General features: G+C 50.1%; 1 protein-coding gene across 4 annotated transcripts in view; it reads left to right on the top strand.

The window, feature by feature from the left end:
• COL27A1 (collagen type XXVII alpha 1 chain) overlaps positions 1 to 17,059 on the top strand; it is a 190,885-nt gene that overhangs the window by 140,259 nt on the left and 33,567 nt on the right. For all 4 annotated transcript variants that reach the window (XM_062640328.1, XM_062640329.1, XM_062640327.1 and 1 more), the window contains 9 exons: positions 6,696 to 6,749; positions 7,671 to 7,715; positions 7,877 to 7,921; positions 8,126 to 8,179; positions 8,858 to 8,911; positions 11,049 to 11,102; positions 12,917 to 12,970; positions 13,695 to 13,748; positions 15,174 to 15,281. In XM_062640328.1, coding sequence (XP_062496312.1) covers positions 6,696 to 6,749; positions 7,671 to 7,715; positions 7,877 to 7,921; positions 8,126 to 8,179; positions 8,858 to 8,911; positions 11,049 to 11,102; positions 12,917 to 12,970; positions 13,695 to 13,748; positions 15,174 to 15,281 — 522 coding nt within the window. The remainder of the gene's footprint in view (positions 1 to 6,695; positions 6,750 to 7,670; positions 7,716 to 7,876; positions 7,922 to 8,125; positions 8,180 to 8,857; positions 8,912 to 11,048; positions 11,103 to 12,916; positions 12,971 to 13,694; positions 13,749 to 15,173; positions 15,282 to 17,059) is intronic.

Below are 17,059 nucleotides of genomic sequence, written 5' to 3'. Positions count from 1 at the left end.
GGGTTCTGCTGAAGGCCCCAACAACAACATATTTTGCATTTCTTCCTCCAAAGATCTTATGGTATCTGTTTCCATGTTTCATTTTCAAAGGCATAGGCTGGAGTAAACTATATGTTTTACCCACCCCCAGTCTCTGCTTCTACTGCAATTCCTGCTTGGGGAATTGAGAACAGCCAAGGACTGCATGTGTTTCCCTACACGAGACTTAATACTCTCCTCGAATAGCTGGGACCAGCCAAAGGAAATGGAATAACCAACTAGAAATCTTTATAACCACAGAGTTATGTACCCTGGAACTGCTTTAAGCTTTAGAAGACAGCTAGAAGGACACCACTAACATCAAGCCCTGCAGATGCATATCAGGGTTCAGCTTTCAACTTGTGGCTGGGAAAAACAGGTTCCTTGACTCTATTCTCCTTGATGGGAAGGCCCATGGATCTCATTCCATAGCTGTGCTATTGAAGGGTCCCCAGGGAGCAAGGTTTCTCTGTGCTATGCAGCAGTGATTAACAGAGCTGTCCAGGGCATCCGTGATCATGATGGATGGGAAACCAGAGGTGTTCTTTCATGGGAGGCTTGGAATGGATGGCAGAAAGTATCTCAAGGTAAAGCTGTGGTGCAGAGCTGAATGGGAAACACCTTCTGAATGAATCCAGGCTGCTGTTAAATCTGGCAGATGAGGGATTTATACCAGCGCTTTTCACATACGTGGTGGCAGAGTCGTCCCAAGTGTGGGGTGTTTGGCTCTTAGATTGTGAAGGATTCACTTGCATAAACCTTCTTTGGCTTCTTACCTCTGTGCTGGCCTGAAGTCCTCAACCCACAAGGAAAGTACAGCTGACCAGGCTGTTTTCAACACCACTTGTACTGTTAGGAATAGGAAAGGGGATATTTATCATCACACAAGGTAAAGCCAAGAGCAAATCTGGATTCAGCTCCTAAGAAAGGAGGTTGGCAGGGACCTGCCTCCAGGTGTAGCTAGATCCTGATAGAGGGTACCAAACCTCGGGACACCAACTGCCACCCGCACTGTCCATCCTCAATATGACGTACCACAAGGTAGAGATGCTCATCTCCATGGCCTTGGGTTGCATTTCCTGTCCAGATGTGGAGTCTGGCAGACCCTGTGCCAATGGCTTCTCCTGGACATTCCTCCACTGAGGAAGCCCAGACTTCAAAGTGCATCCCAGCCCTGGAAATGCAGCAGTGGCTCTACCCTGGCTGGCAAAAAGGCCACCCCAGGAAGTGCAGAGCATCAAGGTAGAACAGGGGATGGTGCCTGGGGAAGAGGGTGCATTGTGGTCTTTATCCTGCCCTAAGGACGCAGGTGTCATAGAGGGATAACCCACACAGGGACTGAGCATCTGGATCTGCTGCTGGTGCCCTGCACTGCTCCTGCCCTCAACGTGTGCTGTTGGACTGTGGCATGGCAGAGATCTGGTGCATTTGAGCACTGCAGTGATATAATCCATACAGAATTTCCCAGACAAACACATCCTTTCTAAGATCCTCAGCAGAGAGGAGGAACTTGGGTTTTGCTCTGAAATCCTACAGATTCCAGTGAGTACGATGTGGGCAAGTTGGTATTGTAAGGACCAGCAGACCTCCTGACCGGAGGGTTTCTGGTCTGTGTGCCTCTCACGTTTTCCTTCTCTTCATACTCTTAGATGGTATTCCAGGCACTCAGTAGATATTCCAGGCACATAGTATCCTTTGTCTGCTCAGTTTGTCCTGCTATTCCAGCTCTCGCTTTACTCGGAATAGGGAAATGATCCCCGATTGTAACTTCAGCCATTACCCTCTGTCTACCCTAGCTTACAAAAGGGATGTGATTCAATTCAGAGTGGAAACATGAATGCAGCCCCTGCCAGATGTTTGTGGATTCCATGAGCTGTGTTTGTGGATACTTCAGTAAAGTCATTTTGCTTTTGAAGGAGACGTAAAGAGCAAATATGGTTTCGATTGTAGGGAACAATGGAGACTTTTGGGGGCCTGTATTTATGTTGTGATAGCTTTAGTACTGTCGAGATATAAGTAGAAAATTCCTTAACCTTCTTTTTAGTCATTACAGAGCTATTATTCCTTCCCAAGCCTTTGCTTAGCCCATCAAACTGATACTGAACAATCTTCCACTAATGTGGTTTCCCCTCTCCTCTTCCCTAAGGACAAGAAACTTGGACATGTGAGCGCAGGCTTCTTTCCCTTCAACTGCACCCAGTGTAGCACTTAGACATGTGCTTAACATTCAGCTAGTGACAGCTCTGCACATGTTTAAACCTAATTATTTAACCAAATCAATGTCTACATTTGGAGGCAGCTGATTCAGCACATCCCTCACCCCATCTCATGTAAATGCAAAAGCACATTTCTGTTAATCTGTGGTCTTCAGCATCTCTGTTGAGGACAGAGATGGCAAAAAGCCCAGGTATTGACTGGGAATCTCTGCTAAAGGTTAAATATCAACTGGCTCAGTGACTTTGCAGCTCAGATCCTAAAGCTGCACCTGAAAACCTGCTGCAAAGTGGCTCATCTTGCCCTGTTCCACTTAAAGTGTGCCAATACCTCTGGTATTTCACCCTCTCCCTGGGCACTGGCTCGGGCGACTCAAAGGAGCTTTTCAAATCCCAAAGCACATTTCTGTCTTCCAGCATTCATTCATCAAGCTCCTGCATTAACCGTGGCCCAGGTGAAGCCTGCAAAGAGCAGATAAGGTGCTGCTTTGTGTCTCTGCCACATGGGTACGACGCTTCACAGCATCACTGACTGCAGGAATCCATCAGTGCTAGGGATCCATAGAGTGGTGTTATCTGAGCAAACCTGAAAGTAGTTGCTTTTTCCAGGCCCAGCTGAAAAGTTGTTCATGGGGGGAAAAGCAGAGGTTTTGCTCCCAGGGATCTTTCTAATTGGCTGGAAAAGCAGGAAAAGTGAAAAGCTGGCTGCAGATCTGTGGCCAGTGGTGTCTCCTTTCAGCTCCAGTCAGGGCATCTGTTTGCTTTTTGTTTGGCCAGACTGTGAAATATCAGTGTTTGGATTGATATTTGTATAGGGGTAAGGAAGAAGCTTTAGGTTTCTGGAAAGGAGCTGCTGACCACTTCTTCATGCTGCTGCTTCTGCTGTTCAGAGGCTGGTTACTTTCCATCTTTGAGCTCTGAGTATCTGTTTAAATAGGGGGGGGAATGTGGTGCTGCTTTGTGGAAACACCCTATTGAGTATTTAGGTCTGCTCTGCAGGAATGTTGTCTGCTCCAGCAGCAGGGTCTATCTCTTGCCTCAATAAACATGAGTTGCAAAGCCTGGAGCTTGAATTCATGTGTTAGGTAGCAATGAGAGATGACGCTTAGTCTTGTGCTGCAGTGCGACTGCCTGGGCACATTATCTGTGCTGTCGCTCCCTGGGTGAGCTGCTTCGAGATGGGCATGGCAATGCCTTTGAGTTGCATATCCATGTCCAGGTAGCTTTGGTGAGCAGGTTCTCAAAGGCTCCATCAGCCCCGGACCTGTATCTCTCTGTGCCTTGACTGCCCATGTGCGGCAGAGCAGACAGATCTCTATCTAACCATTCTTTTTTTCCTGTTTACATTATAAAGCCACCTGGAGCTTGCACTGTTTGTACAGCCCTGGCCCAGCAAAACCTCTCCTGAGCAATGTACTGCCATATAAATACTAACACAGACTAAAGAAGTGCTTCCTTCTCTGTTTCATGGGCTTCTAGCTACGCTGACACCAATGATGAACCCATGCCTTTCACTGCACCCTCCTTACCCCATCCTTAGGACTGGTCCATGCTGCCTATGCCCCTCAGATGATGCCTATGCCCTTTGGTCCCTCTGCCTGCTCAGGGTAGGCATGCCTTGCTGTGCAGTTAATTCTGAAGCACTGAGGGTCCAAGGGGAGCTTTGCTTAGCCCTGCCTGCAATGCCAAGCTGCAAGGAGTGCAGGGGGAAAGCATCATCCTGTGCCTTGCGGCGTTGGGCATGGGATGCTCCCTAGGGAGCTGCCAGGACCTCACTCACTCATCTCTAACCAGCGTTGTCAGTAAAAGAGAGATTTAAAGATTTAACTAATTGACTAAATGTAGCCTTTCCTGTCAGGGTGAATTAGGAGAAGCCTTTATCCTGGGTTCCAGCCCAGGAGGCTGGAGAAGATGAAGCTTGCCACATGCGTTTGCGAATACAGGGTCACTTTCTCCTTCTTTAGGTCAGATGCCGATGAGACGTGCTGTGATGGGATTAGGCAGGGGACTGCTGTGAAGGGAGATTGCCCTGGCAGATCCTGCCATGCTGCTGAGAGAGCTCTGCTGGAAGAAATGAGGATACTGCAAACACTTACCCAGCCCTGCTGGGCCAGAGCACTGAGAACCATGGCCCTCGCTGCAGAGCTGAGTGAGGGCTGAGGGCACCCAACAGCCTGAGCTAGCCCAGAGCTGGCAAAGGGGCTGGACAGGGCCAGGTGCATCCCACTTCCCTTCCCCAGCAGCATCTGTCCTGGAATGGAAACCTCTAAGCTGTGTCGTTTCCATGTCCCGTTTGCCTCTGATCTCTGCTCCCTCCTTCTGTAATACCAGTGCTGAGCTATTGAATCCCTCCCTGCTACACATCCTTCCCCTTCTTCACAATCAGGTCACCCCATCATCTTGGATAGTAAAGGTGTAATTGCACAAAGTACTTCAGTGGCTTTCGAAGAGGAAGGGAACAGGGAGGATGACAGATTGGGTAGCAGGGGGCTTTCCTAGGGTGCCAGTGCCATACATGTGCTGATACCTCCCTTCAGTTTGGGCAGCCCGGAGCGGGTCTGTGTATTTTGCTGGGTGTCCCCATCATAGAATCACAGAATGGTTTGGGTTGGAAAGGACTTTAAGACCATCCAGTCCCAACCCCCTGTCATCCCAAGCATCATCCCAGGTGCCTTCAAGCCCTCCTCTCCCAGCTTACAGTGCTGACTTGGGCTGTCAGTGCTACTGCTTTCCAATGACCTCCTGCTTCATGTCATTGTGCATGGACAAGGATTAATGAGCCTTTTGATCTTTGCTGCTCTCTGATGCAGTGGCCAGCACGAGCTGGGGCACTTGGGCTGGTGTGAGCTACCATTGCACTAACATAGCAAAGCCCCGACCTGTGAAACACCCCGTTTGGTTGCGGTGTTCCCATCTGGTGAACGGTCCTCCTCTGTCCGTCTGCCCTGGAGACCAGGCTGAGCATTCTTTAGGGCTGTGCCTTCCTGGCACGCAATAGAGCCTCTTGGTCATTGACTCTCTGGTACTCTCAGCGGCACAGGGTTTTGCCAAGCCCAGTAGAAGTTTTTGCATTATTTTACATTGACAGTGTTTGTCTGCTGTAATAATTTGGCCGGTTTCCTATTCCTCTTCTGCTCTTACACTGCCTTTCTTTGTGAGCCTCCCTCTCTCTCTCTTTGCCTGTCATCCTGGAGTTGCTTTTCTAACGCATTGGCTCCCCAGCCCTGTTATTACTTTTGGCACTCGCTTTGCATCCCGATTAAGCACATTGGCTCCTGTTTTCCCTATTTCCACACTGGCTTGCTCTCAGGATTCCTCTTACGGCTCCATTCTAGCACCGCTCTGTGTTTGTGTTTGTATTTATATTGCGGTAGCACCTCAGAGTCCCAACTGAGCTCATGGCCTGATTATGAGCATGACGCGCCTTAACAAAGTCTTTTGATATGCCCTATTTTCTTTCACTGTTCTATTTTCCCCTCACTCTGGCTCTGTTTATTCTCTGTCAGTGGGACACGCTGCTTCCTGGGGTTCAAGTGGCGCAGAGGGATGTGCGTTCTCTTCCAGAATTAGCTTGAAAGCTAAATCACGGCTATCCCCTCTCCTCACTTGGAACCCTCTGGAAAAACAAGGACACCCATTCCTCAAGGATGCCCATCTGTACCATGAGCTGTTCCATTGTACCTAATCCCATCAGGATTGCTCACCGTGTGGACTCCTGTATTTGCCACATGTGCGCGTGTCCCATGCACCTCCTGAGGTCCTCATGCCTACTGCACGCATCCCGGAGCTGATGCTGGGCATGGGATCAGACATGCCAAAGCAGGCACGGCATGCTCCTAGCATGCATATGCATGAGCACCTGCCTGATCCTTAATAGCAGCCAGTTCTTTAAACTATAGCTGAAACCTTGAGTTCTGCTACCAGCAAACATACCCTGATCTCTGAGAGCAGTTTGGGGCCCAAGACAATTATGTATGGTCAGGCTTGTGTGCCTCTATACCTTGTACTTCTGTTGCCCTGATTGTGATCATGAGACAGTGTGGAATGTCAAGAGTTAAGGTCAGGATGCGATGGAGAAGTGTAGTTTCTAAGAAGGAAGAGGATTGCTCTCAATAAGGGTAGTTTGTGCATCATGAAACTGTTGTCATGTAACTGCTGTCTCAAAATAAGGCTGTTCCTGGCCTCTTTCCTCCCCTGGCTTTGGTCTGCAGTTGGTAGTTGGTTTAACAGGAACAGAAAGTATTTTGGTGCTGTAATGGTGAGAAATGAAGCACAAAACACAGAATGGATCTTTTGAGTCCTGGGCTCTGAACTGCTGTGCTCAACCCAACCAGGTATAGGCTGGTTTAGGCCAAGACTGACCTCATGGACCTTCCTGGTGCCCAAAGCTAGGGCAACGCTGTATTTTCCAGTGAGACACATTCTTTGTGTTCTTATTTTTGCCTCTGTTTTGCCTTTTCCCAGGGTGACAGAGGGCCTGATGGACCAGTCGGTGAGCCGGGGTCGCGAGGTGTCAAGGTGAGCATCGATGGGTGCCCAAGGCTGCTCTTAGCTGTGTTGTGGCATGCTCTGGGCAGGATCAGGGTCATGTCCTCCTCCAGGAACAGGGGATGCTCAATTGCTCTGTAAGGATCGACCTGCAGGGATGAGCCTTTCATGCAACCAAAGACAAATGTGTTCAATGTGGGGTCTGAGACCACTGAATACAGAGGTAGTCCTCAAACATAAAAGGGCCATTGCTGAAATAATAGTATCCCTCACAGGAGTGGGAATGGCTTTAACTGGCAGTGAGTGTGCTTGATGGTTACATCTGAACATAGTGCCAAAATCAGAGCAATTTAACACAGCTGGTAAAGCATGACCTAAGGGAATATGTACCTGTTCTGATGTGCTCCATGTCACTTAGATAAGGACAGGGAAAAATGCAGGGCAAGAGATGCCTGATGCAGAGCCTGGCAGATGTCCTGCCCAAGCAGATCTTCATCCAGGGTGAGCTGCTCCACAATAGGCTCTGAGGTGGGTGCATGGGATTGTTTCTCCCTTTGGCAGCAGCCAGATCTAAGAGTAGCTTGGCAGAGCTGGACCCTGGTCCTACCATTGAGCATTACAAACTTCATCTCCTGCATTGCACACATGGTCCTGTGAATACAATATGGATGGGGAATCTCCTTTATTCCTCAGGCAGGGCTGTGCTGAGTCTCCTGAGAGTCCCAGCTTCCTGCAAAGCAGTGTTTGCTCAGTAAACCTTAGGTCCTGCAGCCCATTGCCCACATTCTGTGCTGTTTGAGGTGCTGTTTAAGGCAGGATGCTGAGCATTTGGCCTCTCAAAAGCTGCAGGGAACTGGAGGGGGATATTTGATGCACTGATGTGCAAGCACAGATGGGCTGGGGCAGAAGAACATCACTAGTGTTTTGAGTCTTTGCCTTTTTGCTTTCCAGGGCCGATCAGGGGAGCCAGGCAAGCAGGGGCCAGATGGGCTGCAGGTATGTCCTCTGTGAGAGCCAGTGCCTGGCACGGTGTCAGTCCCCCATGGGGATGCCCACATGCACACATTGCCCAGGGAACTGCAGCTTCTGCTGGACAAATCACTGCAGGTATCTCAGCACATCCCCAGCTGATAATCACTGTAACTGTGTGTTCATAGGGGAAGATGGGTGAGACCGGAGAGACAGGAGCACGTGGCTTCCCAGTAAGTATCCATCCCTTGTGCTTCCTTTCATAACCTTAATCTCACTTAAATCCCTAAGTGCTGAGTCCTGGTCCAGGAAGAAGCATTTGGACAGTGTCTGGCTACCTCTCCACTCCTTTTACTGGAGCATTTATGAGATGCATGTTACTGCACGAAGGATTTCTATGAGGTTGGAGCTGGCTTTGATGTGTTTGACTTTTCTAGGGTATCCAAGGACCTTCTGGACCTCCAGGAGCAAAAGGGGCTCCAGGTGACCCAGTAAGTGTCTTATTACTTCCTCTTGGTCTCTCTTTCCTTGCACATACGCAGCCACTTCATTTCTTCCTCTGTCTGCCTCTTCCACACCACTTATTCCCATTCCCAGCTTCTCTGTCCTTGCCAGCTCCAGCTTGGTCAGGGATGTGAAAGACTTGGCTGGAGTCCTAGGAGGCATGGGGAAGGACAAGGTCAAGCCCCTGGAAATCAGAAGGGGGCTGTGGATCAGCCAGGGAGAGTGTAGGATGCAGCCTGGGCTGGATTCCGGAAGGGAAGGGAGGAGAGAAGGGCAAGGCTGGGACTGGGACAGTGTCAGAACTGAGCCCATGGCTTTGGGAGGTGACTGGTGAAGACACAGCCCAAAGGGAGGGCCAAGAGGACACTGAAGCAGGAAGAGGAATCACCTCTGCTCTCTGTGTCTGTTGGGACTGACCTGGACAGTGAAGGGAGAAGGTAAACCAGGCATTTTCACTTTGCCAACTGCAGTTGTTTGAGGTGAGAACCAGAAAGATGAAGGGTGTCCTGCGCTGTTTGCCTGTTAAGGTGCCTCAGCAGACCCATCTCATTGGCCATCTCTTGCACTCAGTGGTGTGGGAGGGAGCTGGTTTTTTACCTTACAGACATGGATAGCCCTTCAGAAATGAAGACTCGTATGAAAAGAGTCTTGTGTCTCTTTTCCAGGGGCCACAGGGACCACAGGGGCCGCCCGGGCCTTTGGGAGACATCGGGCATAAGGTAGGTCTGATCTTTGCTCCTGTTTGATTTCCCCCTGCACCAGCAGTGGTAGGTGTGAGGGAGCAGTAAATGTGCAGAGGTGCTTCCTTCCACACCTGGGGACACGAGCAGGAAGGATTTCCTTTGAGTCCAAGAGTGAATTTCCAAAGCCAATGGTGAAAATCAGAAACTCGAGCATCATTTTCATCACAGGCCATAGACCCACAGGTGGCAGAGGTGCGGACCCACAACAAGAGAAACATCTTAAAGCTGACCCCACTGACAAGCATGTCCCAAGCGTGGCTTTACAACCACACCAGGGAGCATCTTTCTGCACCAGGGCAGTGCAAATACAATAACAAATCAAACTGAAAACTGGCTTTTCCCACTCACTGGTGCCATTGCTGACAAGACAGCCCATAAGGATTGCTATGGCAGTTCCAACACAAGCCTCTGAGGAAGCTCAGAGAAACGCCTTTGCTGTCGACAGTGCTTTGGGGTTGCCGTTGCCATGAAGCAATGGCACAAACACACCATAACCAAAGCAGCAGCAGCCAAACAGTGCCCTAATGGAGTGCAGGAGATGCCTCCATGGTTCCTCCCTAAGTTGTCTGCAGCCCTGGCTTGATTTTATTGTGCTTGAAGTATTACAGTCTTAGCTGTTTATTCCAGATGTGCCAGTTCCCTTTGGGTAGCTCCTGTCCATAGGTCCCGAGCTGTAATATAGACGTGATGTTTCACTCTGTTGTCCAAACAGCAGCGAAGGTGGCTTTTAATGCATTCTACTGCAAAGTGTGAGTCATGCAAGTTTCCATTCTCATGGCTGCTAGACTGGATGGAGCAAGCTCTCAGCGTGGTAAACCACACTGGGGAGCTGGAAAGCTGCTCCCGAGCCCCTCTGCATGCTGCCAACCAGGAAAGTACAAAGCTTGATTCAAGTCTGACTCTTGCAGGAGCCTCTTTCTGCACTGGCACCTCTGGAGAAACCAGAGCAGGGTTCCTGCTTTCATTTGGAGCCTCGGTTTTCTCATTGTGTGACTTGACTGTTCACAAACCCAACACACGCCCTTGCTCCCTCCTCTCCTTGAATCCAGTTCAGCAAGCCTGGAACTGGCTTTATTCCCTGGGCAACAGAGTTGCTCCCTTGACTCCGGGCTCTTCATTCCCATCTGCAAAGAGAAGGGAGAGTGTTGTCCGGAAAGCAAATATCATAAGTAAATAAACCACTCAAATCCTTTAAAGACGTTCTTTGCTGTCCCATCTTTGGGCTTCTTTGACTGATTCTCATTCCCCGTGCTTCCCAGAGGTAGCAGAAAATGTACAAAGACTAAAGCTCCCAGTTGATCTTGGTACTAAAGATAGCTGATGGACATGACCCCGCTATTGTAAAGCTGGACTCGGAGTGAGAACAGTTTCTCTCTGATTTCCCATAGTTTCCCAGCTCAGGCCCTCTGAGGGATGCCAAGCCTCTCTATCAGTGTCTATGCTCACACAGGGGTCAGCCACTTTCTTTCAGCTAGTACAGCCTAGAGACAACCCTGGATCATGGATCTCTGGTCTGAGCCCAGTTTTTGGCATTAGGATGTTTGCTGGCCCATTACACCTAGAGAAAATGAATAGAGTAAATGACTGAAGCCGTGTCATCTCAATGTGCTGCAGCCCCCGAGGATGTGTTAAGGTTTCACCCTAACCAGAACCAGGCTGGTGGCCTGGAGAGTGTCCTCACACCCATAGTGATGGAGAAGTGGGGATGCAGGGAGCTGGATGTATCAGCCATCCTGCTGGACCCTTGCAAAAGGGCTTTTAAGTCCAACTCTGGACCTTTTCCCTTCTTTCGCTTCTAATCCCAGTGCTGCTCCCTGGCGTGGTTACTACCCTTAGAAAGCAGAGGGTTGGAATGAGTTGGAAGCGCTTGGCAGAGGTGTCTGGGGACAGGGGAGGTGTGAGGGATGAGCAGAGCCTTCCCAGGAACGAGGCAAGGGAGGGACTGAGCCTCTTTGATGCTGTGTACCCTGATCCAGCTCCAGGGAGGTAACTACATTGCAGCCAGGGCTCTGCTGGCCCAGGAGGGCTCTGTTAAAGGAATTATGTCTTTGATCTTGCTTTCTGCTTGGTTACAATGGGTTTTTTCATTATCTTGGGGTGTTTTGTTTCCCAGGGTCCGCCTGGCTCAATAGGACAACCTGGCCCTGCAGGTGAACCTGGCATGAAGGTAAGAAAACCCCCTTAGTGCAAATGCTGTGTCAGACCAAGGAGATAATAATAGCAACCTCTGTTCCTGCAGGATGGGGTAACATTGGGGTTCACCCTCCAGCAGCCGAAGCAGTTGTATATTCCACAAACTATCATAGAATCATGGAATGGTTCGGGTTGGAAAGGACCTTGAGATCATCCAGTTTCAGCCCCCTGCCTTGGGCAGGGACATCTCACACTCGACCCTGTCAACCAAGGCTCTGTCCAACCTGGCTGGGGCCAGGGATGCAGCATTTACCACTTCTCTGGGCAGTCCATTCCAGCTCTTCACCACCCTCACAGTGGAGCTTCTTCCTTATATCTAACCTAAATCTCCCCTGTTTCAGTTTAAACCCATTCCCCTTGTCCTAAAGTTTAAGAGAGAAAACCAGGTTAATTTTAAGCCCTTAGTTACAAAGCCCTGAGCTCCATCCCATGGTGATGGGGAGAAGCTCCATCCCGGGGGCGTTGACCCTCAAGAGCTATGAAGACCTTGGAAATGAAGCTCATTTCTCCCTCAGTCTGAGTGGAGCGGGGAGTCCTCAAGACCCAGAGATCCAGCAGCTTCTAATTTGGAACAAGAAGAGTCTTAGGCAGGTCCCAAGTTCAAAAATGTTCCCAAACAAGATCCTGCCGCAGTTTCCAAGCCTCAGCTCCATAGGGACCAAACTCCTGTAAAGGTTATGGGGGAAGGGTGCCCTGCTCCAGAGCCATGAATGCACCTTCTTGTCCACACGGAAAAGCCTCTAAAAAGCATCTCTTTGTTTGAATGAGATCCCTGTGCCGAGCAGCTCAGGGGGGTTTTTATTTGATCCTAACCCCCTTTCCGCTCGGTTTGAAGGTTCGCTCCTGTGTGCAAAGCTTTTGAAGGGGCTCTATGTGGGGATTAAATGCAATTTCCTCTGTGCTGCTCTTCACCCCCCGCCCCCAGCCCCATCCTTTGCCATGTTTTCCTTGGCAAACCTTCTGACGCTCCACTGGAGCTGCCATGTCTTTGGCGTCCTGATGCTGCACGGGTGTTACAGCTCCCGTGCTCCCGGCCGCGCTCCGTGGGAACGGGGCATGATGTTTGCACAAACACCCCTTTACCTCCTGTAACACATCCTTTCTGGGAGCTGGGGAGCATCAATCCCGTGCTGCTCCTTATCCTAAACTGGGAGGTGCTGGGATAGACTGAGATTGCTTTGCACAGTCATCACTTGCAGACTGGTTTGATGCAGATTAAGATGTATGGATAGATCCAAGCTTTTTCCCCTTGTACCTCAGTGTTTCCTGAGCTCTCTTCCTTGCAAGGCTTATCTTGGATGAGCACACATGGGGTGTAGCTGCCTTATGGCTGTTGTGCTGAATCACAGCCTGTCCCCAAGATCTATTTGTTTGCTACCTTCAATCCATTCATTTTAGTGCCATCAAAGACTCAGGTTCTTCTTCACCCTCCTCAGTGATGCTGGGGCTCAGAAAGCTGCTTGCTTTCTTCTCCTCCCTGGTCGTGTCTGCTGCAGCGCTGCATGCACCCAGCATTGCTGCTTTGCTGCCAAAGGACCATGCCAAGGGGATATCTTCTTGGCACAACCACTGATCCCTGCCTTGTTGAGCATCACTGCAACAGAGCTGGTGTGAGCTGGCCCTGTGCAAGCTGGTGATGCCAACCTGTCCTTTGGACCCCTTCACAAACTGAAGATGTTTGTGTAGAATGAAAGAAAGGTCAAAATGAGGGGTGCAATGGGGAGTACTTCAAGCTCACTCACCATCAGTAAACCACTTGTCTCCATGTGTATGCTTCCTTCTTTATAGGGTGATCCTGGCCAGTTGGGAACCCCTGGAGAGCAAGGCCTCATTGGTCAAAGGGTGAGTACAGCACCTTCCGGATGAGCTGCTTTGCCTTAGTAGTTCCCCAGAGGCTCTGTTCCCTGTTCACTGTTAGCCTGGGCAGACAGACCCTGCTCTGAGCATGCCATAACCCTTATGGCCTTTGTTTCTCCTGCGGGTGATGGCAACACCCTCCTCACAGAGCCTCTCAGCTCCAGCTCAGCATCCTACGTGAGCATCCCCAATGGTACAGTGCTGCTTTGCTGTGACCCCCTCACGTATGAAAGGGGCAGTGTGGGAACAGACCTGTCCTGTTCACCAGGAGGATGCAGGGAATGCTGGAGCAGAAGGCAAGCATTAAGCAGGGAAACACTGGCTACACTATACACAAGTGGGATGGAGCCAGGGGTGGGATGAATGTGTGGATTGAATCCAGCAGCACCTCTTGTCCTTCTCAGGACTAAGGTCAGTTGTTGGAGCAGGATGGGGAAGCCCCAGGTTAAATGAATGCAGACTGAGCCCCCTTTTCAGCACAGGGAAAAGGTCTTCCCATAGGATCCATGGAGGAGAAACTGTGTCTCAGAATAAAACAAGAGGCTGAATTCCTGCTCTTGCTCCAGAAGAGCTTGTTCGGCATCAGGATGTGAGATGGGACATGTCAAAGGGCTGGGATCCTGTCACTCACTGCCATGAATCATCTACAGAAAGCTTAGGGAAAAGCCTGTTTATGTACATCCTTATGGTGCTTGCCTCTGTCTTACAGGGGGAACCAGGGCTGGAAGGGGACAACGGGGCACCCGGCCCAGACGGTGTCAAGGTAAACCTCACTCTCATGGCACGTTTCAGCTCTCACATCCCCATGCACTCAAGGTCCCGTGATTCCCAGGGCCAGGTTGAAGCTAAAGGGGTCATTGGGTCCTCTGGGCAATAAACCTCTGCCCTGCTCCCTCTAAGGACTCTTTTCCTGCAAGCACACGTAATGGACTCCTCCTGTTTCACTCCTCTGCCCGCGGTTTTGGCACCTGATCAGATCTCCAAAAAGGTCAAGTTCTCCAAACTGTGGTTTCCAACAATTTGTCTGGGTTATTTGAGTCTTTGCAGATTCAATTTCCAACTAATCAGGAATTCCAGGGCCTGGCAGGGGAAACCAAATCACTGCCCTGCACCACTGGTCAGAGCATTGCTAGAAAGTAAAGAAACCAGATGCCCTTCCTCTTGGCAAAGCTCGCTCAGGGCTTGCGCTGTGCTCTGTATCTCACTGCTGTGGGCTTGCTACCTGGCCTTTGGAACAGGCCTGATTCCTGTCCCTGCACAGCTGGTCTATCCAAACAGGCCAACAGCTTTGTCCCATGGAAAGAAACAGCAGCCAGTCCCACAACAGCACAATTTATTGCTTCGTACTGGTTAAGCTGTTTGCCATGTGTCTCCGTTCTGCTTATCTCTGAACGCTGGACCAATAGACTCTTCCTTAAAGACAGTCAAGACTTCTGTATTCTCTTGCCACCACTACCCCTAAGAGCTCCTCAAACCAAATCTATTCAGCCTGAATGTGTCTCTGGACAGAAGAGCGTGTGTTTAATCAGAAGGGGTGTTGCTGTGCTCTCACAATCATAGGTGCAAGTAGGAAATGACTGTTAAAGCCAGTCTGGTTGCACAAGTGTTAGGTGCTGCTCTCAGTACAGAATTGGCCTTTTTGGTTGTCTCCATAAAATTCAGTGCTATCAATTGCAGGAGCAGTGATTCGATGTGATACCTGCTGCTCAGGCCACAAATCCTTCACCAGGGCGAGATGACTCTGTTGTGCAGAGGGTTTATTTGAGCCCTGGGCTGATTCCCGTTTGGCAGCAGGAGCCAAAAGGCTGCTCCAGACAAACCTGTCCTATTATGAACCTTTCAGCATCCCAAGCTTAGGCAAGAGAGACTTGCAGCTCTTGTCTGCTTGTCTCATTCATGTGGGAGGTTCAGCTCTTATTGAAGGGGAAGCAAAGGGGTTCACATTACCCTGTGTAATGGGGGAGTTCCTTCCCCTCCAGCCAAGACATTCAACAAAACACAAGAAACCTGGTTTTGCTCATGTTTTAAATGTCAAGTGTATTATGACTCATCCTCATTCATCCTTTCCCTCGCAGGCTTCTTCCTCTCAGACTCCTGAAATATTAATTATGTGGTGGGTTTTTTGCCTTGTCCAGTGACCCATGCGCTGTGTGGGTATGAAAAGCTCCCACCCTCCTCTCTTCCACAGGGAGACAAAGGAGACCAAGGCCTGGAAGGAGAGAAAGGAGAAAAAGGCAACGAAGGACTGAAGGGAAAGGAAGGGCCTCCTGGATATCCCGGCATCACAGGTGTCCGAGTGAGTCTGGAAACCAGCGTGGACCCCATGGGGTCCCTGAAGCAATCACTGCTCTCCCCTCTGAGCTGCATAGGCGGGTATTGAATCACCAGGGTACAGCATTGTGCTCTCCACAGGGCCACTGCACCCTGGTTTCCAGATCGGAGTGACATCTTGCCCTAGAAAGATCAGCTCTTGTCTAAATCCCTGTGTCTAAGATGACTTTAACCTTCCCAATGGCTGCGGTTTGAGCCCAGGGGTGCAGCACATGCTCCCCAGCTCAGGCTTCAGGCACACACCGAGCTTTGGGCTGCAGAGGGCAAACCAGCTCGTCTAAGAGACAAAATCCTTTTGCACTAAAAGGAAGCTTTCAGTCCTCTGAGAGACTTGATTGCACTTAAACCCTAGTAAGAAATAAATAGGCTTTTTCTTTCCCTTTTTTCCCCTTCTTCTTTTGTTTCAAATAAGGGCAGTGATTACTGTAGGCATTAATACGACCCTAACAAAGCATGCCATATTACAGCAAAACTCCTAGGGGCAGCCTGAGAGGGAGACGCAGGCAGTAAACCAGGACTTAAAGCAGTCCCATTTGAGATGTCACTCACTGCAAATGGTGCCATAAAGTGTGTTATTTTTGCAAAGACCTCCATCCAGGAGATGGTTTGGTCTTTCCATCAGGATACACACTTAAGGTGTGGATCACTTCCCTGCTCTGCCATAGGGCTTGGGACACGGTGCCTCTGCTGCACCTGTGAAATGGACCACCTCGCAGGGTATAGAGAGGGATGTGCACAGGACTGCGAGGAACTGATTTTCCCCTGGCTGGCACTCCAGCCTTGGCCTGGAGTTTGGAAATGGCCAGCTTTTGCTTTCTCTCACTTCTCTTTGATGATTACTTGCTTAGTTCTGGGTTTCTCCCTTAAATATAGAAAACAAATAGAACAAATTAGCAGGAAATGATCCCTGGATCCTCAATGAACATCCTCGATATGTCTGGTTCACTTGGAGGTCTGATTTTGGTGTCACAGAAAGTGTGATTTTGGCTCTGGGATAAGTCTGCATGGTCTGGCCTGGGGCTCATTCAGTGTTGCCAGATGAAGGATAGCTCTGCCCAGTGCCCCAGCGGGCTGCTCTGCAAGCCAAGTCAGGTCCTTCTGCTTGAAATGCAGACGATGTCATCTTGACACCATGATTTATTCATTGTAATTATTGCTGTGGATCAAAGCTCTCCGACGTGCAAGACTTGTGAGGTTCTTGCTGTGCAGCCATAGCCTGGCTGGGTTGGATGCAGCCAGCCTGAGCGGAGCGGCCGTGCTCGCCTATAGCACAAGCCCTGTTCCTGATGCAGCCAGGGAACACGCTGGCTCCCACCCCACACGTCTCTGGATGTGTCAGAAGGAGCCCAGGGCTGACCAGGTTTATGGCAGCTCTGAATTCCCTGCCCAGGATGGGTGGGAAGTGATAGGGCAGGCAGGTACCTCTGAGAGCTGGGAGGATGCTCTGTGTTGGAACAGATTGTTTTCCCTTTGGTGACATGGTGGCTGGCTAAAAGAAGGACAAGGAGAAGGGTGCGAGGGGATGGAGGCAAAGGGGCTGGATTCATGTTGGTTTTTTTGGGCTGAGGTTGCGGTGTGAGCACTGACTCGCCCTGAAAGTGGAAACGTTGGCTCAGTACTGCCATGCAGCACCATAAATGTCCAGAATAAGGCTGTTGTCCTGCCCTAAATAAGGCCATCCTTGGCCCCAGCCCCCTGTATCCGCAGGGAGCTCTTTGCAGGATTGGGACCATACCAAGGGGT

This window comes from Pezoporus occidentalis, unplaced genomic scaffold, assembly GCF_034315485.1.
Source record: "Pezoporus occidentalis ecotype Australia unplaced genomic scaffold, CSIRO_AGI_Poc_V1 ctg64, whole genome shotgun sequence".
NCBI lineage: Eukaryota > Metazoa > Chordata > Aves > Psittaciformes > Psittacidae > Pezoporus > Pezoporus occidentalis.
Note: the sequence above shows the minus strand (reverse complement) of the source record. Positions and strands in the feature narration are given on the sequence as shown.